The sequence below is a fragment of the Bombyx mandarina genome, chromosome 18 (assembly GCF_030267445.1).
Source record: "Bombyx mandarina strain Sakado chromosome 18, ASM3026744v2".
Taxonomy (NCBI): domain Eukaryota; kingdom Metazoa; phylum Arthropoda; class Insecta; order Lepidoptera; family Bombycidae; genus Bombyx; species Bombyx mandarina.
In genome coordinates, this window is record NC_143224.1 from 8,555,248 (window position 1) to 8,580,755 (window position 25,508).

Below are 25,508 nucleotides of genomic sequence, written 5' to 3' on the forward strand. Positions count from 1 at the left end.
GTGCTTACATTCGCCCATGGATTTAAGAATGCCCGGGGCAGAGCCAAGCTGCTGCCTACCGTAAAGTTTTGTTAATGAATTCTCTTGAATAACGTCTTAGACAATTGTTTACAAGCGTTGGACTTATACACAATAGTAAACCAACAATTTGAACATTAAGTAAATAGTAGTTTGCGCCGATATATATGTATTTTTCATTTCCTCCCCCTTGCGTCGATAATCCTTGCATCGATAATCAGATAATCAGAGGGTCGTGGCCTCCTCTAATAACTTTCTTCTGCATTATCTTGCGCCATTCCTGCCTGTCTTTGGCTATGTGGATAGCAACGTGGACTGAGGAATTGAGAGTGGAGGGTATTTGGTCCGACCAGCGCATTGGATTTCTGCCACTGGGCCTTCTTCCATTTAATACCATATAAATTCACTGTAACTATTTTACACATTTTTTTATGTCTACAGTCGATAGATTTTGATTAGGGCTGGTGATTGAAACTTAGGCGAACGTTCTTCTATTCAAGAGTTGTATTATATGGGAATCTCGAAACGCCGAAAAATGACCTCAAAATGGCGTCGCTTCCTCCACCAGTACACGCGATTTATCATTGTCCTCGTGTAGCGTACCGTAATTTTTTGATCTTTTAGCTGTCCAGTAGTGTAATTAAAATTTGGATGAAGCTAATTGATATGTAGCTGCAACACCAGAAACAATTATAAAGACGTTTTCATTTAAAAAAAAGAAACAATTTGCTATGTTTCAGAAACTTTTTAATTGTTTGACATTTATCCAACAATAGAAAATGGTATGTGTGTTTTAAAACATAAATATTGAAGATATGTCTGTATCTATAAAGGGCTCAAAAACATTTTGAGATGTAACAAGATGCTGTTGCCGTGTGAATAAATAATACTATGATGCTATCGCGCCTTTACGAGCTTACAAAAGGGTTGCGTAGTTGCGAATTCCGTCGGCTTGAAGTAATTGCCATATTAATAGATATAAATTGTAGCATGAAAAGATGCGTAGTTGACTGGTGTCTTGCTTATGAGAACTTGGAGAGCAATATGATTAACTGAAGAGCATGTACGAAGCATATACACGGTGATCTATTTTGTATCGCGGTCTTAAATGCTGACGGTATAGTACACCATATTGCACTTTATGTAGAGATAAGTGTTTGAGCATGAATTTTTTTTTTTCGTTAATTGCCCATGGTGTTGAATAGCGTTTTTTTAAATAAACAATATCACTCGAAATTCAGACATTTACTGGTGGTAGGACTTCTTGTGAGTCCGCACGGGTAGGAGGTATTTCTGCCGTGATGCAGTAATGGGTTTCGGTTTGAAGGGTGGGGCAGCCGTTGTAACTGTACTTGAGACCTTAGAACTTATATCTCAAGGTGGGTGGCGCATTTACGTTATAGATGTCTATGGGCTCCAGTAATCACTTAACACCAGGTGGGCTGTGAGCTCGTCCACCCATCAGAGCAATAAAAAAAAAAGACTGTCGATTTTGCGTATATACTATGAAACAGGTTGATTTTACAATTTATTGATCATTTCTTAATTAAATAATTTATTGTAAATATCACCTGCTTTGTTTGTGTTTTACTTATTTTAAATTCTACTAAAATTCCACACAAAAACTTCAATAATTTGATGAGATGGTGTGTTTTATATTTTCAGTTATAATTTTAATTTCTTGGAAGAATTCTATCGACAGGAAAAAAATTAACGTAAAAATTGAAAAAGAAAGATATCGGAAAAGCCTTTGTTTCTTAACACATAATGCACGGCGTCTCCAACTTTTCAATTTAATTTCAATAAAGTCAGCACCAAGAGTCGGAATAAAATATAGCGCTTTTCACACTTTTAATCATGATAAAATATAAAACGGTGAATATTCTCGGCGAACACCTATATTAAGTTTTCCGGAGCGAGGAAAGTTTAAGGTCTTTTTTCATGGAGACATTGTGCAATATGGCTCACGTCCGCGAAGTTCAGGGGTGACCCGGTCAAAAGAGCCGAAAGAATGTAGAACTTCGCCATTCAACCCTCATCTTCCACAATGTGAGTTACTGTTACGAGAACGTGCGGAATTTATTACTTCCCCCAGATAATAATAATTTAGTAATTTCATAGCGACCCGAAATTTTTTTCACGAATTCCCGTTAGTTCCTCGACCGGCCATAAATGGATCGTTACGTAACTATGATTCAGAAATATTTTCCTGTTGTTTCATTGGCTCCAATAAATGAGATTCCGAAGATTGTGTTTGATCATTACATTTGATTTTATTGTTATCAATATAGAATTCGCACTTTTTCGATATGTTGGAACAATGTTTTATATTTTATAAGTAACGAATTCAGTTTATTATATTTACTATAAATAAGAAAAGGAGCAACAAAAAAAAAACAATCTAATATTCCATATACTCTCAAATATTCCGCCTAATTAATTGACAGTGATATTGTGCCGTTACGCCGAGTAAACATAGGCATAGTTTATTTTTAGTGATAATATCAACTACTTACGATGCAATATCTGTCATACTTGGATTCATTCCATTATTCAATTTTAGGGGACATCTACGACGTAAATGCGCCACCCACCTTGAGATATAAGTTCTAAGGTCTCAGTATAGTTACGACGGCTGCCCCACCCTTCAAACCGAAACGCATTACTGCTTCACGGCAGAAATAAGCAGGGTGGTGGTACCTACCCGTGCGGACTCACAAGAGGTTCTACCACCAGTAAAGTGTCTTTACCACAGCGTAACCAAAACATAGATATTATCGCTTCCTTGGTCTAATAGCACTTGACCACAAGGTACAATTCTCAGCCGGCCTCAGTATCTTTGTTAACGATATGTGCTTTTTGAGGTATAGTTCTATTTCTTTATATCACATGAGTGAGCTTACGCATACCTTATGAGTTGATGGTTGAGTGAGGACCAATCAATTTATTTCAATGCTTAGTTTTTTTCACATCTTTGTCTTGAATTGTTCGAGAAACCGATAAGCCCCTTCTTTCAAAGGGTTCGTTTACGTTTTTAACTGAAGCTTGCCTTTTTAGTATATTATGGATTTTTGTATTTTTGTATTCTATTCAATCTTTGGATTGTGATTTTTGGCATTTCATTTAATGGCGCACTTAGACATAAAAAAATGAGAAGATCTACTAATTGCATTTCAAATTATTTCTATAAAATATCTAAAGGATAACTCAGATTCAATCATAGAAGCGTAAATCAAATTTTCTACTAATTTTTTTTATTACGAGTAGTGTAGTTGGAATGAGCTTACTATCCACCTGATCTAAGATAAGGTGGTTCAGTTGCCTGCCGTAACCGACCTTGAGATCTGAAGACGAGGTCTCCATTGTATCCGGGTAGGCTTACAAAATATGCCTTACCTCCACTAAATACCGGCTTACGAACGCAGTAGTTTTATTGCCCATACTTCGGTGACTCACTTAGTCGCCATTGACGACATCCCCGGCGAGGAACGGGATGGTGGTATTCTAATCCAGAATCACACAGGTTACTTTAAAATTCACTTTTTTTACCTACCTATGCTAGTAACCTCGAGGAGTTATATTAGTTTTACTGAGCTCACGGGGCTCAGTCTGTCTAATTTACTAACAGCCTTAGCAAGAGCAATGCTTCCCTGAATCTACCACCGGATTGGAATCGCGACCCACTGAGAAGATCCGGCGTGAAACTCAGTGGGCTGTGTCAAATTCGACGAGAACGGTGACCTATGTTTGGAATGCCAATAGCAGATCGGGAGGATTCGAAGTGACGTGTATTACAATGCACTAACCAACTAGTAGTAACTGATGCATCAAAGTTAGTGCTACTTAGGCCATTAATTTACTTTATAAAACTTTTTAAAATATTGTGATTTACTGGACTGATACACTTTTTTCTAATTTAGGAAATAGTATCTTAGCCTAATTCTTTTGTTTCTGTTCCGTATTATATACTTATAATACGTCATATATTCATTACAAATTTTGAAGCACAAAGTTAAACTGTTCAATAGCGACAGGCTTTTAACCCGTTTTACTAAATTACATATAATATTTAAAGTCACTAATGCATGTTTAATAAGAATTTACGTAACTCAATATCCACAAGAAAGTATTGAAGAAGGACTCATAATATTATATGACGGTTTTTTCTATTTATGTAATATAAATCCAGGATTCTAAGCAATTGTTGTAACCATGCGTGGAATCAAATCATTTATGTACAGTTGGGATTATGCAAGAGGCTAACCAATACTGACCGCTGCATAACTAGACATTGATTTAACAGCGTCCGTTGGTTCTGCCACATGTTCCCTATGATCCGATTATCGGAGCATATCTTGTTAGATGCTCACGTGAACTAAGATGACGTAATCTTGTTATGGTTTTCGTGTTTATCAATTGATTTAAACATCTAAAGTGCTCCTAATCTAATTGTTAAAAGGTTATTTCTTGTGCACTTTTCATTTTTTTAAATGTACTATACTTAAGGTATAAGAATTGACACAAAAGATCCCGATGTATTGGGTTAATTTAAGTACGCACATGAGCAGGGTATTTCAAGCCAACGACTGTAATTCATAAAATCATAATTTTTTACATTATCAAGAAGTACTTTTAAGTTAGATCTAGTTGAACTTTATTATGATCTAAATGAGCAAACTTCGTGAGTATTGATCGAATTTTTCGTTTATTTTCATGCAGTTTTATTTTTGCAACAGTCAACCTAATGTAATAAATTCCGCCGACATCATTAATGGAGGTATAAATATAAAAATAAATCTTACTTTTGAAAAGTATTTAAAAAAAAAGATAAAAGATTCCGAGAAATAAATCTAAATTATTTACATGATGGCATCAGATTCAAATATATCGTTTTCTTGTTAAATAAAATTCTTAACTGAATAATATTCAAATGATCAAACGAAACTTGTAATTCTAAAGAATGAGATTTTCTTCTTTTCTCTTTTGAAACCTATAACTATCTCAATTTACTGAAATGCTTAGGGAACGTCTATAACTGGATAGTAGTAATAATAACTAAGATAACTTGGAGTTTAAGGATATTACTGTCAATTACTTCAAACACTGCAATGCAGCTCTCAGAACGCTCTTACAGTAATTAAGCTAAGCATTCTAGCTTAGCTGCTCAAGTAATTTTAGCCTTGGAATAGAGTAGGTATTTGCTCTAATCGGTGATACTTTTTCCCGATCAAATCAAATTCATTATGTTCGTTAAAATGTATGATATTGTATTTAAATTTAAAACACAAAAAATGTACATCACTCCTAAAAAATATTAAAGTTAAAAATTAATAAACCGTTTAGAGGTACAAATAAATTTGAATTAATTTTTAATGTCTGAAACAGAAGTTTATGAATGTGACATTAAAAACACAAGTAATGAATTCTATAACGTTAAACAAAACGACAGATAAACATTAGCAGCTCTTTGCTTATTTTATATTATATAATCCAGAATTTTCTTTCTGAAAAAAAAAAAAAACGTGGTTGTTTGTTTTAAAAACCTTTCACGTTCGAAATACGTCCTTTGAGCATAATTCCAGTACATCATTATCAGTTTCGTGTTTTCACAACGTTAATTCAGTTAATACTAATTTGGTACCGGTTAATTTGTATGTGAAAATAAATTACAAACTTTTATTATACCTTGTAATCAATGTTCGTTAGCGGGAATTTAATCAGAGGGAATCGATGATTTCGCGAACTAATTTAGACCGGTTAATACATGCCGACGGTTCTACCTATGTTATTGTGTGATTGGAAGACGCTATAATTACGTCTAAGGGAATATTAGTCTTATTAGAGGGTTGTTTTACGGTACGCGGACTGAAAGCAGTAAAATAATTAATAGGGACTTCCGAAGCGTGGTTTTCAATATTTAATTGAAAATTATAATAAACTAGCTGACCCGGCATACTTCGTAGTGCCTCAATCGTTAAATAAAAGACCTAAACTTTTGTATAAAATAAACCAAACAAAAGGAATCCGTACGACGGGGGACACATCAAAGAAAAAACTAAATTGTTATTTTTATTTACCTTTTATGCCTTCTCTGGACTTTCACAAATAATTCAAGACCAAAATTAGCCAAATCGGTCCAGCCGTTCTCGAGTTTTAGCGAGACTAACTAACAGCAATTCATTTTTATATATATAGATATCAATTCTTTATTTAGACTTTCAAGGTACGAAATGTTTTAAAAGGTTTGAAATAATACTCTTTACACAGTCTTATAAGAATTCGTTTTGTCAAATACAGTCAATTTAAAACCGCTTTTACGGTTTCGTCTAATCTCATAATAAACTCGTGATTAAACCGCTGAAATTGTCTAATTTATGTCTACGACTTGCAAAAGTTGGAATTAGCAATACAACAGCTTTTTTTTTTTTATTGCTTCGAAGTGTGGACGAGCTCACAGCCCACCTGGTGTTAAGTGGTTACTGGAGCCCATAGACATCTACAACGTAAATGCGCCACACACATTGAGATAGAAGTTCTTAGGTCTCAGTATAGTTACAACGGCTGCCCCATCCTTCAAACCGAAACGTATTACTGCTTCACGGCAGAAATAGGCAGGGCGGTGGTACCTATCCGCGCGGACTCACAAGTGGTCCTACCACCAGTAATGTAATGTTTTCATTGAGTTTTTGGCATTTATGTGTTCCATATGGTATATGAATTATTTTTTATTGGACAATAGAGATGAATCGACAATTCAGATAAGAATACAAAAAAAAACTGAAATACATATAATATAACATATAGAAGTAAGAAATATTTTAAACCTTAGCGAAATAATTCAATTTTACATTCAGAGTTTACGTTTAATGTTTTTTCAAGTATCTTATTTCAAAATACTGTTTTAGCTACAATATTGTTGAAAGTGCTACAATACTGATGGCGATCTGATTAACCAAGTTTTACCGGTGATGGGGCGCATTGTGAGGTCGCACAGATAGGTATCACTCGTGCCCCGTCTTAAGGGGGGATAGACGTCATGTAAAAAAAGTTGAAATGTCGACCTTATGTCTCAAGGTGTGTGGCACAGATTTACACTAGTAGATCTGCAATTTAATTGTCAGTGTACCCAAATACAGCTATGAAACAACAATTACTAGTCCCTTGTCTTATGTATTTTTCCAAAAAAACCTATTGCCACAAAATTCCTATTCAAAAGTAAAAATTGTTTAACCTTCTACCGCAATCCATTAGTGTCCATACCTGTAATGTAACCGATCTGTTTTTATCGAACACCCTAATAGTGTTTTAATGTAAGGCAATAAAGTCCGATTTCCATAAAATTACAATATACATAGTAACTAAAGTACTAATTGTGTTTTAATGATCTGACGGTGCGTCCATTACTTATATTACGACATAGCATCAGCAATTTCTTTTATGGTGGGTATTCATTTTATAATTCTGTATTTTGGGTCGAATTTGTTGATGCATTGAAGCGTCTATGGCTTGATGGGTAAGGCAATCGATGTCGTGTAGTGTTGCGACAATGCCGGTTTTGAAATCCCACATTTAGTCTACTAAGTTTCTTGCCAGATCTTCTCAGTGGGTCGCGATTCCGATCCGGTGGTGGATGGTCGATTCTGCGAAGCACTGCTCTTGCTAGGGCTAGTGTTAGTAAACTCTCTCAGATCGAACCCGTGAACTCTTAGGCTACCAGCGAATAGATATGGGAAAAAAACTTCAAATCCGGTAGGCAGGTACAAAGTATTGTAATCTAACCTAAAACGTGTTTACGAATGACTTCCATTTTGAAAACCTGACGTAGTGTTGTATAAATCAAATCTATTGAATTTATTAAATTTGTCATATACTTGAAGATCGAGTGTGTTATCTTCGCTTCAACCAACCTGCCTGTTTGCTATGAAGCTACGCTGCGTTGCGGTTTGAAGAGTGGGACAGTATATGATGCAATTGCGACCCTAAGTCTCAAAGTGAGTGGCGACATTTTCGTTGTGATGTCTGTGAGCTTCGATATCCACCTAATATATTACTAGATGGTCTCCGAGGGGACGTCGCATTCTTTTTCTGTTATGGGATAACGATACAGCTGAGATTTTAACATTTTGTCTCAAAGATCGCCTGGTATTCCTATCCTAAAATTTGTAATAAGCGTGACGAGTTGAATCCCTCGAGTTTAATACCCATCCCTTATCTTCCTTGTTTTCCAAAGTAATGAAGTGGGATGTTAATATCCAGGTCCTAAAATGGTTCGAGGTTTGCTAGCTCATCAGCTACTATCAGCACGGCTTCTGTTTTGGTCGCTCTGGTAGCGGTCTTCTTATACATCCCACTCATCAGAAGACTGAAGAACTGAGCAAGGGCAAGCTATGAGTATTTATATTGCGTTCGACAAGGTCAAATGGGGCATTTTTATCGTAATTACTGGGATACGGAATCCTACTTCGATTCAGCAAATGAGTGTTTAGATGATGATGATGATGATGATGATGATAGTTGTTGGGATGATCGGTGCACTAGCATGGTCGTTTTTAGCTCCTGGTCCTGTACCATGACCATTAGCAATGGCGTTTCACAAAGCTCAGTATTCTCCCTCACGTTTTTATATTATTTGTCAATGACATCATATTGATAACACGATGCGGATGACAACGCAGAAGATGTCTGACATATTGGCCACCAAAACTTGTGATCAAAGTAGAGAATTCTTCGAATAATGTGGTTTGAATTTAGTTCATTTCAAATCATTCACAATAAAGATTTCTACATTTATTGCAAATAAGTATCCGTTTGTCATAGCGATGCTAATCTAAGGGCAACTTTTCAAACTTCCAAGAGTTTTGCGATTCTTGAGGTTCATGTTTGAAGTTGTATTTATTATTGGAGTGATCGATAGAGTTAAACCAAGTTGTCATGTAAAATGTTGAGGGTCCTGAATAGAGTAAACATGTACTTTACGCCTGGAAGTCGTCGCGGCTTAAAATATGTGTATACTTGTATCAAGAAATACGACTATACCAGTATTCATGTACAACAGGCAACTACTAAGGAAAGAACTATGAGGAACAATTTGACATGATCATATGGGAGCAGATTCCTCCGTACTATCTAGATTTTAGATAGGAATATTCTAAAACCACTGTCTTCATCCAGAGTGCGTTATTATTATGTTATCACTACATAATACTTTACTATTAAAACAGAATTATAACAATTTATGTATTAAATATAAAAAGAAACACGACAGCCCTGACAAAATATTTAAATTAAAAAGTCTAATTCAGCGTCTTCTAAGGAATTTTAATGAACCGATAATATATCCAAATCTATTCAAGCATCTCAAATTCACGGTTAAGTAAAGAAAAACATACATTCATGAGCCCGAAAAATATTGAACATATTTTTTGGGTATTGCTGTAAATGTAATTGAGGATGACAAAAGTCATGAAAAAAGAGTCATAATATAAAATGATCACAATGTGTTTTCACGAGGCGTTTTCCCGGTGCCTATTTCATTACAACACGGTCTTGTAAATTTTGTATGATGTGCCATTCTTTAATAATTCATGGCCGTCTTTTCTTCTGAGCGGAGGAGACTCGTTGCGGGCACATTGTTAATTATGAAAGTCGACCATTTCCCAAGGAACCTTGATTTTAAAGAGCGGCTAACGACTTAAAGAAGCGCGACATTTATATTTTATTAAGATTCACTTTTTCAAAGGAAAACTTTGGTAAAGGAAAAAAAAAAGCGAAAATATTTTGCAACGACAGGGCAACTCGGTACTCGGTAAAATAAACATCAATCATTTATTACAGTTACAACATGACATTTTTATTTATTTATACGGGAATTACCACTAAATTCTCCGTCGAAAATAAATAAACAGGTATACAGTTCTTGGCAATTTGATTGTTGAATTATTCATGATGTCTCACACGAGGCCACCTGAGCGAGGCTTGAGGGTGGCAGAGGACTCTCCGAATACAATTCGTATCGGAGCTCGGGAGCGAGCGCAATGAAATGGGCAACCAGACATTGACTCATGTAAGAATACAAATAAAAAGATGTGTGGTGTCGTAGGACACCGGATAGGAACGAAGTTCCTTATTATAAAAATATTAATTTTAAATTCTATTCGAGGTATACCTAAAGGAAATAAAACTGGAGGTTTCGCAACAACCCACGGTCATTCGGTAACGTGCGAACGTATTGTGGTCATATTGTGGTACATTTCATTCACGGTTGCTTGCATAAGAGTTAGTGTATTGCGCAAACGAACGCTCTGAGATCGTGGTCAATGAATGATAAAAAATATGTTATTTTTTGTACGTTATTACAAAGTTAAGTCGTACACTGTGTGCATTACTAAAAAAAACCTTACGTTACGGACGTTTTTTCCCGGTTAGGGTACCCCTCCGCATCGCCCCATAAGGAACTTCCTTCCAAAAAATCTAAGCTTGTTTCGAGGCCTTTGGCATAATTATGATTGAGCAAAGGCGAATGCACGTTTGAAGAAGGTTTTGAAATGAAATCGTTTTGTAGAACGAGGCATGCACTTTGACATCAAGCTACATAAATGTCAAACGTTGACAATTTTGATTTGTTTGCCGGTGGTCTGATGTGTCATCTATTTGATTATCGTGAAACAGTTTTTGGAAAGTTGTAAAAATGGCTACAGTTCAAGATTTGTTACCGTCCCAGGATGATTTCTATGCTGAGCTGCAAGAACGGGCAAATTTAGCGGAGTCACATCGCAGAACGAGATTTTTAGCTGTAGTGCTGTTACAAAGAATGGCGCGAGGTTACTTAATTAGAAAGCATATTACTTGGCTGTCAAAGAATGCGGTAACAATTCAATGTGCCTATAGAGTTCATGTCGCTCGAAAAGCCTATAGAATTGCTTTGAGAATGGCTGTGAGACAAAAGCACTGCAGATATTATGACCACGCCGCAAGAATTATACAGGTAAAGTTTGACTCTCAAAATTTAATTTGAAAGCACCGACTAATATCAGTCTCCAACAGTACTCTTGCTTATTTAATTAGCAAGAGGATATGAAATGGTTGCATTGTGCTAAATAATAAGATTTATAATTGAATATTGTTCTAGGCGTTATGGCGTGGTCACTATTCCCGGAAAATAAAGTTCTGTTACAAGTCTTATAGAAGGTGGTTGGCAACTGTTGCAATAAGAGGTGAGAGGCGAGCAGCCGAGGCCGCTGAATTCGGAATACGCAGTCGAGCTGATGATTTAAGGATATTAGAGGAAGAAGCCCGGCAATGGCTTGCTTTTGTAGTTTTTAAACTACATCACTTACTAAGGACATACGTATGTGCAGGTGTATACTCTGAACCAGTAACGACAGAACTATCAGAGTTTGAGAAACTCCTCAAATCTATTCATTATACTGAATACATGAAGAGATTGAAGAGAAAATATGACGAGTTCGTGAGAAAATACCGGCCGAGGTTTTCCAATAAAAGGCTATTTCCTATAATAGGGGACGGCGCCGACTACTGGTATTTATCTTTACCAGAAATGTACGAGCTCACTGCGCCTATACCTAAGGAAGAGAACACGAGACATATTACGACACATCATGGAAAAATACACAAAGAGCCCTTTATGTGGAAAAAAGTTAAGCCTCAAATACAAATAGAAGGTAGAGGTCCGTATACGCCATCGAGATCAGCAACAACACCATCACCTCCTCCACCAGCTCCGTCTCTCAGATCATCAAGAGGTGGCACCATGATGCGAGATCCTAGGTTTCATCTGTACTTCAAGCACTACACACCGCAGCCATCAATTTTCGATTACGTTGATTTTCATGTAAACGTTTTATTAAGTAGGAAATGTTCTATCGAAAACATAAATCAAGAGTAGCTTACAAAGATGAAACGCGGTGTGTTTCTAATAAAAGCATTTATTTTATATTGTCGGGCTTAATAAAATGAGAGTGGTCTGCTGGTGTATTCTAGGATTTTTATATGGGTGGGTATTATTTCTTTCTTTATTTTTCTTGCTCGGAAATCCGTAATCAGGCTGCTAAGTTTGGAAGGGTCGTCCGGATGTTTCGAACCGCGGGCCTTTTGTTGTTTCGCTTTTGTTGTTGTGAATTTTACACTTGTAATTTATTTCAGGAAACGCCTTGGTGAGAAAGAAATTACGTTAAACTCTCCAAGGAAAATGTGTTTTGTAAATTAACGTTTTGTTTGTATACCGTTTGAGGTTGGGCGTATTTACATTAATGTGATGGGACCGAATCAATCAATACCTTTGAGAATGGAACGCGTTCTACCATTTTGTGGTTTAAGTCTAATTTGTATATTGACTTCTGTTGTGTCGCGCCAAAAATAAACACAAAAGAAGTAAAAAAAAGGATTTAAAAAACCCTAAAATGATAATCTTATAGAATTACTGCTTTAATTAGTCTTGAGTTCACCTTCAACTGAATTGACGTCCTTAGCAGTGTTGAGTGATAAATTTAAATTTTATAAATTTTACTAGTAAAGTTTTTATTGTCTTTAGCTTGCAGATGCGTAAGAGGCCCATCTGGTTTTGTAATAATCCAATTTATTCAAGATACGCCCTGATAAAGCCTGTTCATCTATTAATTTATTGGTAGCTACTAAAAGCCGATAACTGCTACTTAGTAATGAAATGATTTGTCTTACTTAACAGAAAAAAAAAACATTGTTTTTTTCTAACGTTATAGAGCAAGTTATGGATGTTAATAAAACATAATGTTGTATAAGCGCTCCGTACAATTGTTACGGCGTTGTACGTCTTCAAACTCATTTGTCTGACAACGCCCGTTTGACTCGGCAAATTTATTAGGGTCAGAATAATGCAGGTTGTGGGTTTCTGAACCGACTCCTTATTGCACAGGCCGTCTTAAGGCGGGTACCCATTTGTTAGACGTATAATGGTTGACCCACTTTACTTATGTGCTACCAGACTGCGAGAACGGGTGTGATTTGCGCATCGCCATGCCACACACAATAGGTTATAAATTGAATTCATCAAAAGCAAAAACAATTTATTCTAATGCTTATTTCTGCCGTGAAGCAGTAATGCATTTCGGTTTAAAGGGTGGGGCAGCCGTTGTAACTATACTGAGACCTTAGAACTTATATCTCAAGATGGGTGGCGCATTTACGTTGTAGATGTCTATGGGCTCCAGTAACCACTTAATGCCAGGTGGGCTGTGAGCTCGTCTACCCATCTAAGCAATAAAAAAAAATCTAATGAAATGTATTCAAAACTCAGTCACGAGTGATACAGATGGTTCAAGGTCGACATCTCGTAGAAGGTCGGTCACGGAATCCAATCTTCATTTCTTATGTGTTTTTTTGGAGTTTTCATCAAACCCGTAACTGTCAGGCCCTCTCGTTCTAAGGGTGTTCAGAACATGAATAATGTATAGGGTAAATTTGCAAGTGTTTCAATTTACACCCGCCGACACTCCACGCCCGTTGATACGCACCGGAGTAGTTGAAGTGTGAAAAAGAAAACAACGAGTAGTGGCAACCCGACAGGTGTAGGGTTAGAGGCCTTTCATGGAGAGGAATAATTACTTTTACCTACTTAAACCTCAGCGAGGTGAGTTAGGTCTACGTTCAATTTGAGTTTATTATGTCACATTACATTAAATTTAATTTTGTCGTTTTGGTTTTATTGCATTAATAGCAAGATTAGTAGACCCCCTTTTGATGTTAAGTGATGATTGGTAATTCACAGTTCACCTAGTGTTAAGCGGTTACCGAAGCCCATAGACACAGACACTAATTACGAGGAGCGCTCGGAAAGGAAATGTAATAATGTCAATGATCCTACTAGCGATAGATAAAGGGGAAGGCGATATTGGTAGCTTCAATTGACCGGGATTAATTGACTAAGTATTCTGCTAAATATTACTGAGATATCAGATAAAATATTATGTTAGACCAATCGGCATTATTTTTATTTTTCTTTGCATTACTCAAGTGTATTTAGCATACATCTCTATTCAATTTAACAATTACAGTAGGCTCCTTGCCTATAAGTCGTTTGCGTAAACTTTTTTCTGGGATAAACTTGTAAAGTTCTACCCGTATTTGTCCGAAAACATGTGAGCCAAAAGTTATGTTAAGGTTCGACTAAAATTTGGGCAAAACAATGGCCGAAGTTATGTGACGTGACCGAGGGCAAGTCTGTGAAATTCTTCCTTTTGAACTCGGAACGCGGAAAAAGCATTTTGTTTAGCGTGTTTTTATGTTTTTACACCCATAATTATAACTACTTTTATGGTTTAATTTCGCGTTTTTTATTGTCATTATATTATCTCGGTCGTTTTGAAAACTTTAACACTTTTCTTTGTCATGGACGACTACGGCGTAGATAATACACTTAATATTTGAGAACTACGGTGTTATTCGTAGACATTTCAAGATTTAACCATAGTCTAATGTCTACGTAGCCAGCCATAAGTTCTGTTACAAATGAAAATGCATTTTTCTTAAATGAATATGGTAATTATATTTAATCGAAATGGCCACCTTTGGCTTTTATACAGGCCTTTAATCTATTTGGCCACGAATCTATGGATTTACGCACCGCACGGCAATCTATGGATTTATTTCCAAGGGAAAATTCGCCACTGCTTGCTCCAAAGATTTTTTAAGAGACTCAATGTCGCCCTGTCTTTTGGAGCAGGCCATATGCCCTACAGCTGACCATAATTTGAAGTCTAAAGGGTTGAGGTCTTGGCTAAAGCCAGTCTTCAGCTATTATAAAACCCAGAATGTTGGTTTCAAGCCAGGCTTGGGTAGCTCGTGCCTCGTGACCAGGTGCAGAGTCCTGCTGGAAAGTCCATAGTATATTTTTAAGAAGTGTATTGCTGAGCGCTTTCACAACATGATCTAAGACTGTATGTAGATACACTTTGGCAGAAGTTTTCACTCCCTTTTCACAAAAATGTAGATTTGTGACTCCTTGATAAAACACGCCCCACCGAAAAATCACTGACGCAGGACCTTTCCGACCACTTGAGCAGCTTTTTTAGAACTGTGAGCTTACACTTTATTATTTTGCTTATTGTAGTGTTCTTCAATCGTGAAAAATTTTTCATCGGTAAAAAGGATATTTCTGTGCCTTTCACTTGCGTATCGCGACAGAAGGAGTTTTGATCGATCCGCTCTTTTTAATTGTAAAGATCGATTTAGGGCATGTCCTGTATATCGACGATAAACACTGAGCTTCAGGTCTTGTTTTATTATACACGACAGAGTCCCAGAGGGAATCTTCATTTCTCGCGATAAGGTTTTTTGCTTCCTAATGGAATTTCAACGAATTCTGGGTTTAACAGCATTAACAGTCTTTGTAGTTCTAACAGCATGCGGCCGCCCCGATCTTTTCTGGTCTTCGACAGACGAAGTGTTGTTGTATCTGTTGATAGTACGATATACGAACATACGGCTGATACCAAGCTTTTGAAGTATCTGGAATATGACCGACGGCTCCATACCCACTCTGTGCAAGGCGATCACTGCAATCCTGTTTTCTTTAACACCCCATTCCATATTGTAATCTGGTAATAAACATGAAAAAATATGTGAAATGGCGCTAAATCGAAAGAGGTTTTTAAAATTGTTTACTTAATTACTTGTTCCAAATTCAAAGCAATTAAAAAGTTGAAAAAAAAGAAACCTTCTATGTAGCTTATTTGGCTAGACTAGTTATATTCATTATGCTTTATAATATACATGTTTTTGTTAAGGAAAATTATTGACGATCATACAAATTATCACTTGGATTCAAAGTATCATATTACTCACGCATACTAAACTTATAATTGCTATTATTAAATACTACACTTAATTATTGTATGGGACTTTTGACTATCAACAGACCACTAATCTAAGTCCAATTTGAGATAAGACATTCAGGAAAGTAATCATTGTTTTGATACGCATTTGCTCTAGCTTTTTCACAGGACAAAGGAGCATTCTCCCAACTGCATTCCGGCAATTCCTCATCGGAGGCCCAAGTAATTCCCGGCAGAACTTTCCAATCGATATCGCTCGACTTGAGTGGGTCCGTGATCTGTATGAAAAATGCGGAACGAACGTTGGTACGCAGTAATTAGTGATCCACGGAGGTCGGACCGCATAAGAGTTAGGGCGTCGTGTACGTGAAGGTTCTTTTATGTCGAAGGTGTTGCCGTAAGTTTGAATGAGGGAGAATTGCTAACCATGTTATGAGAGTTACAAACGTGTATTATTTAGCTGTAGTACGAATGAAGCTTCTCATAATTCATACGTTTTCGTGTGTATACATCTGTATATTATTGGAAAAGTAATTAAATTAAGATTGACCGTAGTGAATGTGAATATAGATATTATCTTTGTGGTATTGATAGTGGATGATTTTTCCGATGCCTTAACGATTGAAAATTAAAACAATTACTATAAATGCTTCTAAATAAAAAAATCACAATTTGGCTTATCTAGAGATTGTCCCTAATTAGTTGACCACGACTGTATATATATACTCTTTATCAAACTTTTTTTACTGCTTAAAGTGTGTGGTCAATTTGAGAATAGGTGAATATTGTTTATCTTTAATATTATTTGTCTATAGTGTAGTCTTGGCGAAATCTGTGACTAAAGAAATATATAGGACCACAATAATGTTCAAACTTATAATTTCAATTTGTTATAGTCGATTTTCGACTACTGCGGGACCATTAGTTACAATAAATTGTCTGTCTGCTTTGGTCATCGGTCGCTGTGTTAGACAAATTTTAGCACCGTAAATTACAAGGCGCTTGAGAGGCAGTCATCGTCGTCTTTGTCACGATAAGGTGCTCTACGCACTTCGTGATAACCTTGCAGCGAGCGAGGTCAGAAAGCTCAGATAGAGCTACGCTTCATCACTGGTTGTCCTTTATCAAAATGACCACGTGCATAGCCAAAATGCGTTACTTTCGGGCCTCCTCGCCCGCTTCGAAGCCCACATTGAAAGGGTTACACAAAACGCTTATGGAAACAAAAGCCGAAACCTTAATTGTTATTCCATCTATAATTTTATTTAATCGAAAAATTTCACTTTTGTTACATAAACCAGTAAGAAGCGCGTATGTGTTTGTGTGTAAGTATTTTAATTGTACCGTATTATTTACATACTTCGAAATACGAATAACTTAATACCCACGATAATATGGGAATTTTTACATTTAAACAATAGTATAGTAATTATAACGGCAATATTTATTTTTGCGAAAGGCGAATGTGCACATAATACAAAAAAGACAAAGACAACACAGTAAAATAAAAAAAAACTTCTGTTTGACAACCGATATTCGTCTTTTTTGTTTAGTGGCTATCAATGAGCTTTGGCACCAATAACAAAATTTAATAACAAAAAAAAAGAGAAAATCTATTATAGAAAAATAAATTTAAATCTCGAAGTTGCGTTCGAATTTCAATCACTAGTAACATTAAATAAGTTTGTATTATTAGTATAAATTTCCAAATTTAACAATGTAATATGCACGTTTTATATCTTTATTCAGTTATGTTGGTCAGTCTCTTATGTGGGACACGGGTTGGCGTTCTGTGCCCGAGCAAAGCTATCGAATTTTCCGGTCAATACGCACGGCGTCGGCTTTGCTGTTTTAGTGAGAATCCGGATAATTGTTATATTGTAACCACTAATTTAATTCTGAAGTAATCATCGTCACTTCCAGTAACCCAAATAGCCATACCATAGGTTAATAAATTTATTGTCTGCCTAAATTAAATATTTTAAGTTTTTTCTTACAATATTATGAAACGTTTTATTTATTAAAATGGATGTATTTTGTTCATTGATATTATTTGATGAAGTCAATGATTTAAATCTATTCTGAATAAATAATATTCTTTCAATCATCTATATATTAATACGTGAAGCAAAAACTTTGTATCCCTTTTTACGAAAATTGCGCGGACGGAGGAGTATGAAATTTTGCACACTTATAGAGAATATAGAGAAGAAGTGCACAATGCTAATATTTTTTTAAAACAATGCATAAAAGATACATTAAATCAATAAAGAAAACATTACACACACTACATACCATGTATTTGACGCACACACGCATGCATGCTATTTATTGTCAAACTTTTGTTCTTGACGTCTGTTGTCAAATTGAGAATAAATTAAATATTGTTTGTCTTTGTTATTATTTTTTATAGTGTAGTCTTGGCGAAATTTGTGATTGTAGAAGTATAAAATACAATCATAATAGTGTACAAACTTACAATTCTAATTAATTATAGTCGAATTTCGACTACTGCGGGACCTCTAGTTAAAATAAATGTGTAGTGATTTTATGTACCAATATTCATTGGTAAATTCGATATATTCAGACCTTCTTTTTTATTTAATTTTTTACTTTTATTGCATAGAAGGGTGGACAAGCTCACGGCTCGCCTGGCGTTATGTGGTTACCTGAGCCCATAGACATCTAGGATGTAAATGCCGCTACCCGTCTTGTGATATGAGGTTCTAAGGTCTCAGTATAGCTACAACAGCTGCTCCATCCTTCAAACCGAAACGCATTACTGCTCCACGGCAGGGTGGTGGTACTTACCCGTGCGGATTCAAATTGTTATTACAAAATACCTTATAGAAACCCATATACATCACATTATAAATGCTGGCGCCCATTTATTTATTACGTGACAAAATTGTGCTCTAACAGAATTTTTCTTCTTGCAAACTTGTGCTAATTGCTTCATTCATTAGTTCATTTCTTTCATTTTTTGTTCATTTTCATTTCATTTCATTCCAGTTCATTTACTTTGATAACAAAAAACCGTAACACTGTATACGGTTTCAAATGTTTATACATAAAAAGCGATCCTTTGCCACTTCAAGTATGTAACAATAATCATGGGTACACTCATGTATTCTGACCTTAATTCAATATTTTTTCCATAAAACATTACCTTATTAGAAGCCCATTTGCTTCGATGACAAAAAACCGTAACGCTGTATACGATTTCAAAAGCTCAAACGTAAAATGCGATCCTTTACTACTTCAATTATGTAACAATAATCATGGGTACATTCTATGTATTCTGGCCTTAATTCAATATTTTTTCCATAAAACATTACCTTATTAGAAGCCCATTTGCTTCGATGACAAAAAACCGTAACGCTGTATACGATTTCAAAAGCTCAAACGTAAAATGCGATCCTTTACTACTTCAATTATGTAACAATAATCATGGGTACATTCTATGTATTCTGGCCTTAATTCAATAATTTTTCCATAAAACATTACCTTATTAGAAGCCCATTTCCTTCGATAACAAGAAACCGTAACGCTGTATACGGTTTCAAATGTTCATACATAAAATGCGATCCTTTGCCACTTCAATTATGTAACAATAATCATTCCTTACCTTACTATACCTTATTAGAAGCCCATCTGCTTAGATAACAAGAAACCGTAACGCTGTATACGGTTTCAAATGTTCATACATAAAATGCGATTCTTTGCCACTTCAATTATGTAACAATAATCATTACTTACCTTACCATACCTTATTAGAAGCCCATTTGCTTCGATAACAAAAAACCGTAACGCTGTACACGGTTTCAAATGTTCATACATAAATGCGATCCTTTGCCACTTCAATTATGTAACAATAATCATTCCTTACCTTACTATACCTTATTAGAAGCCCATCTGCTTCGATAACAAAAAACCGTAACGCTGTATACGGTTTCAAAGGCTCAAACGTAAAATGCGGTCTTTTACTACTTCAATTATGTAACAATAATCATTCCTTACCTTACTATACCTTATTAGAAGCCCATTTGCTTCGATAACAAAAAACCGTAACGCTGTATACGGTTCCAAAGGCTCAAACGTAAAATGCGGTCTTTTACTACTTCAATTATGTAACAATAATCATTCCTTACCTTACTATACCTTATTAGAAGCCCATTTGCTTCGATAACAAAAAACCGTAACGCTGTATACGGTTTCAAAGGCTCAAACGTAAAATGCGGTCTTTTACTACTTCAATTATGTAACAATAATCATTCCTTACCTTACTATACCTTATTAGAAGCCCATTTGCTTCGATAACAAAAAACCGTAACGCTGTATACGGTTCCAAAGGCTCAAACGTAAAATGCGGTCTTTTACTACTTCAATTATGTAACAATAATCATTCCTTACCTTACTATACCTTATTAGAAGCCCATTTGCTTCGATAACAAAAAACCGTAACGCTGTATACGGTTTCAAAGGCTCAAACGTAAAATGCGATCCTTTACTACTTCAATGGTTGAACAGCACTCGTCTCGACACGGCGCCGCTCACGACGTGTGAAACGTACAAACAAACACGTATATGCAGTCGTCACTGAGGTGTGAGAGTGGCTCGATGCCCCGAATGAAAAGGAGTTAGACTAGAAATACCGTTTACGATAGTTTATTCCAAATAAGAAGTCCGATTATTTTTAATGTATTTTTGCAGTAAAAAAAAAACGGTTGTCTGTAAAGTCGGTTTACTGACGACAGTTGAACGTGACAACGTCATAAGAAAATACGCCTCAGAGCGAGGTAACGCCGCATGAGTCATGTTTTTTCGTGCGTGCAGCCGGCTTCATCGAATTATCAGACGTTGTCACGTCAAAAATTCCAATCCCAGGCGGTTACCAATTCTTCTAATGAAATACGTAGTAAACAAATGTTCACGGATTGACTTCCACGGTGAAGGAATAACGTCGTGTGATAAAAATCAAACCCGCAAAATTATAATTTGCGTAATTACTGGTGGTAGGACCTCTTGTGAGTCCGCGCGGGTAGTCACCACCACCCTGCCAGTTCTGCCTTGAAGCAGTAGTGCGTTTCGGTTTGAAGGGTGGGGCAGCCGTTGTAACTATACTGAGACCTTAGAACTTACATCTCAAGGTGAGTGGCGCATTTACGTTGTAAATGTCTATGGGCTCAAGTAACCACTTAACGCCAGGTGGGCTGTGAGCTCGTCCACCCTAAGCAATAAAAAAAATGCACTTGGTTACGACCGCTGCTTTGTAACATGGTTTAGTAAATTTAGTAATGTACCATATCTTCAGAACGGAACACACAAGTACTTCCAGATAGAAAAATGTAGAATAACAGAGCATACCTGTGTAGACTTATTATACCGTTCCATCGAGATAAAATAAGGGAAGAATTTGGAAGAGAGAGAAATAGGTTAGTTGAGTAGTGGATGCTGATATTATTGCATTAAAGGATTGTACAAGCTGGGGACAGAGTTAGCTGAGGTTGCTTACCCATTTCTCCTACTCATACAGCTCATTTCTCCTAGTGAGCCATATCGAGTATTATTATTGGGTATGACACTGACAGTTGTATTTTTTGTACTAGTTTAGAAAAACACTAGAAAAAACATGAAACTACTGGAAAACCATACTATTTTTTTCGGGTTTTCCGAGTATTAGATATAATTACTTTTTCTGTATAATCTTAAGGTTTTTATTGTCATTATAACGGATCGTCATCCGTGACCATGAAAACTGTGAAGTATTAGAAATGTCAGAAACAGTCATTTTGAAATAAAAGTAAAAGTAATTATAGCAGATAATTGTCATTGATAGATAGCATTTTCGCGTGACCAACAGCCGGAGTCCCGCAAGGCTCCGCCCTCTCCCCGTTACTATTCAGTTTGTATATCAACGATATACCCCGGTCTCCGGAGACCCATCTGGCGCTCTTCGCCGATGACACCGCCATCTACTACTCGTGTAGGAAGAAGGCGTTGCTTCATCGACGACTTCAGACCGCAGCTACCACCATGGGACAGTGGTTCCGGAAGTGGCGCATCGACATTAACCCCACGAAAAGCACAGCGGTGCTCTTCAAAAGGGGTCGCCCTCCGAACACCACGCTGAGCATCCCCCTCCCGACTAGGCGCGTCAATACCCCCGCCCCCGCCGTTCGCCCGATCACGATGTTCGACCAGCCCATACCGTGGGCCCCGAAGGTCAAATATTTAGGCGTCACCCTCGACAGTAGGATGACATTCCGCCCCCACATCAAGACGGTACGCGATCGTGCCGCCTTCATTCTAGGACGTCTCTACCCGATGATATGTAGGCGAAGTAAAATGTCCCTTAGAAATAAGGTGACACTCTACAAAACTTGCATACGCCCCGTCATGACCTATGCAAGTGTAGTGTTCGCTCACGCGGCCCGCATACACTTAAAATCCTTCCAAATTATTCAATCCCGTTTTTGCAGGATAGCCGTCGGAGCCCCGTGGTTCGTCAGGAACGTCGACCTCCATGACGACCTGGACTTAGAGTCCATCAGTAAGTATCTACAGTCGGCGTCCATGCGCCACTTCGATAAAGCGGCACGACACGAGAACCCTCTCATCGTGGCCGCCGGTAACTACATTCCCGATCCTGCGGACAGAATGGAAAGCAGTCGACGTCGCCCAAAACACGTCATCTCGGATCCTCCCGATCCACTAACGGTGCTTCTAGGTACTTCAAGCACCGGTCACCGTTCTCGTCGAACCCGTCGCTTGCGACGAAGGGCTCGACGAGTAAATTAACTCTCAGACACAGCCCACTGAGTTTCTCGCCGGATCTTCTCAGTGGGTCGCGTTTCCGATCCGGTGGTAGATTCTGCGAAGCACGACTCTTGCTAGGGTTCGTGTTAGCAACGTCATCAGGTTTGAGCCCCGTGAGCTCACCTACAAAAGTTAGGGTTACGCTGACATAGCCTCTCAAGGCTCACAGCTTAGGTAGGAAAAAAAAAAAAAAAAAAAAAAAAAAAAAAAAAAAAAAAAAAAAAAAAAAAAAAAAAAAAAAAAAAAAAAAAGTGTGTGTGTCCGCTCCGACGCACGACTGGAGTTTACTGGATATAAAAAATTAAACGAAACAATACGAGAAATAGTTCTATATTACGACAACACGATACACTACAGATTATTAACAAATTAACGAGACACAAAACAAACGACTAACAAATATATGAAAATACAATAATGAGAGAAACGCGCGATCAGTACGAGGCTTTGTGGCGGACTGCCGGCGCAGCAGCCCGGCGTCACCTGCGATAACGCGGCCGCGCGTTGGCTCCTGATTGGCGCGCGCACGCATCACGCAATCAGGAGCTAATCAGGCGCATAACGCATTTCGTGTGACATGCTAGTACGATTTTGATTGGCGCGCGCACGCATCACGCAATCAGGAGCCAATCAGGCGCATAACGCATTTCGTGTGACATGCTAGTACGATTTTGATTGGCGCGCGCACGCATCACGCAATCAGGAGCCAATCAGGCGCATAACGCATTTCGTGTGACATGCTAGTACGATTTTGGTCCCCATAATTTTCATACCCCGGGCCTATATATGTAAATCGATTCTAAAGGAGTAAACTCCAAAAAAGTGACCAACATACTATATATATCTATGGACCAACAGAAACTACGTTTTGACGTAATTGAAAATTATTAGTTGACAATTTGCGAATAGGTACGAAATTACTAATAGCCAATTAATGATAGGTCGAGTTATACAACGCTTGGTCAATAAATTGGTTATGCAACGGTTATGTGCTTTTTTGCAAATAACGATCGGTCTGCTCTAGACATAGTCATTCTGCTGTTTGTATTTCAGACGATACTAATGAATGAAGCAATTAGCACAAATTTGCAAGAGGAAAAATTCTGTTAGAACACAATTTTTTCACGTAATAAATAAATGGGTGCCAGCATTTATACTGTGATGTCTATGGGCTCTGGTAACCGTTTAACATCAGGTGGGTCTTGAACTCATTCACTCACCTATAGTCTGTACTATAAAGAAGGGTGTTTGTGAAAACGAATTTACATATATAAAATAACCAAAATGTATACGAAACAATTTGAATGCATGATTGTTCAAATTTCAAAGTCTTGTAATAATGTCGGTATTAAAATTCAAGACGTGTGCTAACCTAGCACGTTGGGACTGCAGCGACTAAATTGCGGTTTCACTTATATGGCTGCTAAGAAGTTACATCTGTCTTGTCAGAGACTTAGAATTAATGCTAGATACAAAACTAATAAATACGTACTGGCAAGCGCAGTGTGGGACGGCCACCTACTAGATGGACCGACGACCTAGTAAAAAGCGCTGGGTCTCGTTAGATGCAGGTGGCAATGGACCGGTCGCACTGGAAATCTATTGGAGAGGCCTATGTTCAGCAGTGGACGGCGATAGGCTGAAATGATGATGATGATGATCACAAAACTAATCCAACACCATAATACTTCGTAGGTGAAATTCATTGTTTTAAATAGAAATTCCGCGACTTCATATATAGGAAATTTAAAGAACGCGTTTTTTTTTGTTTAATGGACATCTATTATTCTCTATTCTATTTTTTATAGTCATAGATTAATAAAATATAGCAGTCACATGATATTAAAGTACAGTCATATGGACATCCAAAGGTCACTGGGTCAAATAAAGTGCGTAGTTTATAGGAAACTTTAAAACCCCGCTCTAACCGGTGCTTCAAATACAATTCCTGAAGTAGCAGAAAGCATATTTGAGAGTATACTGTAGATTAATGCAGTGTATCTACCCGGTCATCGTTCTCGTTGAACCCGTCGCTTGCGACGAAAGGCTCGACGAGTAAATTAACCCTCAGACACAGCCCACTGAGTTTCTCGCCGAATCTTCTCAGTGGGTCGCGTTTCCGAGCCGGTGGTAGATTCTGCGAAGCACGACTCTTGCTGGGGTTCGTGTTAGCAACGTCGTCAGGTTTGAGCCCCGTGAGCTCACCTACTAGTTAAGGTTACGTTCAAAGAGCGTCTTAAGGCTCTCTAAAGGCGTCTAAGCTTAGGTAGGAAAAAAAAAAGTGTATCTATCTAGTAGTAGGGATAAAATCCTCTCCGATGGCAAATTGGAAAATCATTTCAAAAATTTCCTCATACGATTCAAAAAAAAAAAAACAAAAAGAAAGTATCTCTGTAGACCCCAGGACTCCAAATTAGAATATTCCATATTGTGTAATATACGATATTTTTACTTTTCTTATAGAACAGTATTTTCCTTGTAGCGTGAAAATGAGAAAATCAACCCCATGAGATCTTGATGATAATGCGCTACGAAAACATAGACGCTCTACGCTGCTACGAAATACCGTAGACTATATTCGTAGAACCATTTAAGACTGCATTCTTGTGGATACAGTTTTGAAAACATACTAAGCATGATATGTCAGATAGTACAATATTAATAATACTAAAGTGAATATTGTGTTCACGCCTATTGTTAACTCGTATTCATTAGAACATTAGATAGTTGAATCTATTTTCTTTATTATGAATGTTGAATAAATTGACGGATTAACTTTGCAAATTTTCGAGTGCACTGCTTTTTTGTGACAAAATTTAGACCGGTATTTATAACAGGAGTAAT

At 37.1% G+C, this 25,508-nt stretch overlaps 2 protein-coding genes across 3 annotated transcripts in view; both read left to right on the plus strand.

Annotated features, from left to right (window-relative positions):
- Positions 1 to 25,508, plus strand: part of Sema2a (Semaphorin 2a) — a 397,753-nt gene that overhangs the window by 72,809 nt on the left and 299,436 nt on the right. The gene's annotated exons all lie outside the window — the stretch shown is intronic.
- LOC114246507 (uncharacterized) lies at positions 7,413 to 13,875 on the plus strand. The gene is made up of 2 exons (XM_028179054.2): positions 7,413 to 11,002; positions 11,147 to 13,875. The coding sequence occupies exons 1-2, from the start codon at positions 10,706 to 10,708 to the stop codon at positions 11,921 to 11,923; spliced, it is 1,074 nt and encodes a 357-aa protein (XP_028034855.2). The 5' UTR covers positions 7,413 to 10,705; the 3' UTR covers positions 11,924 to 13,875.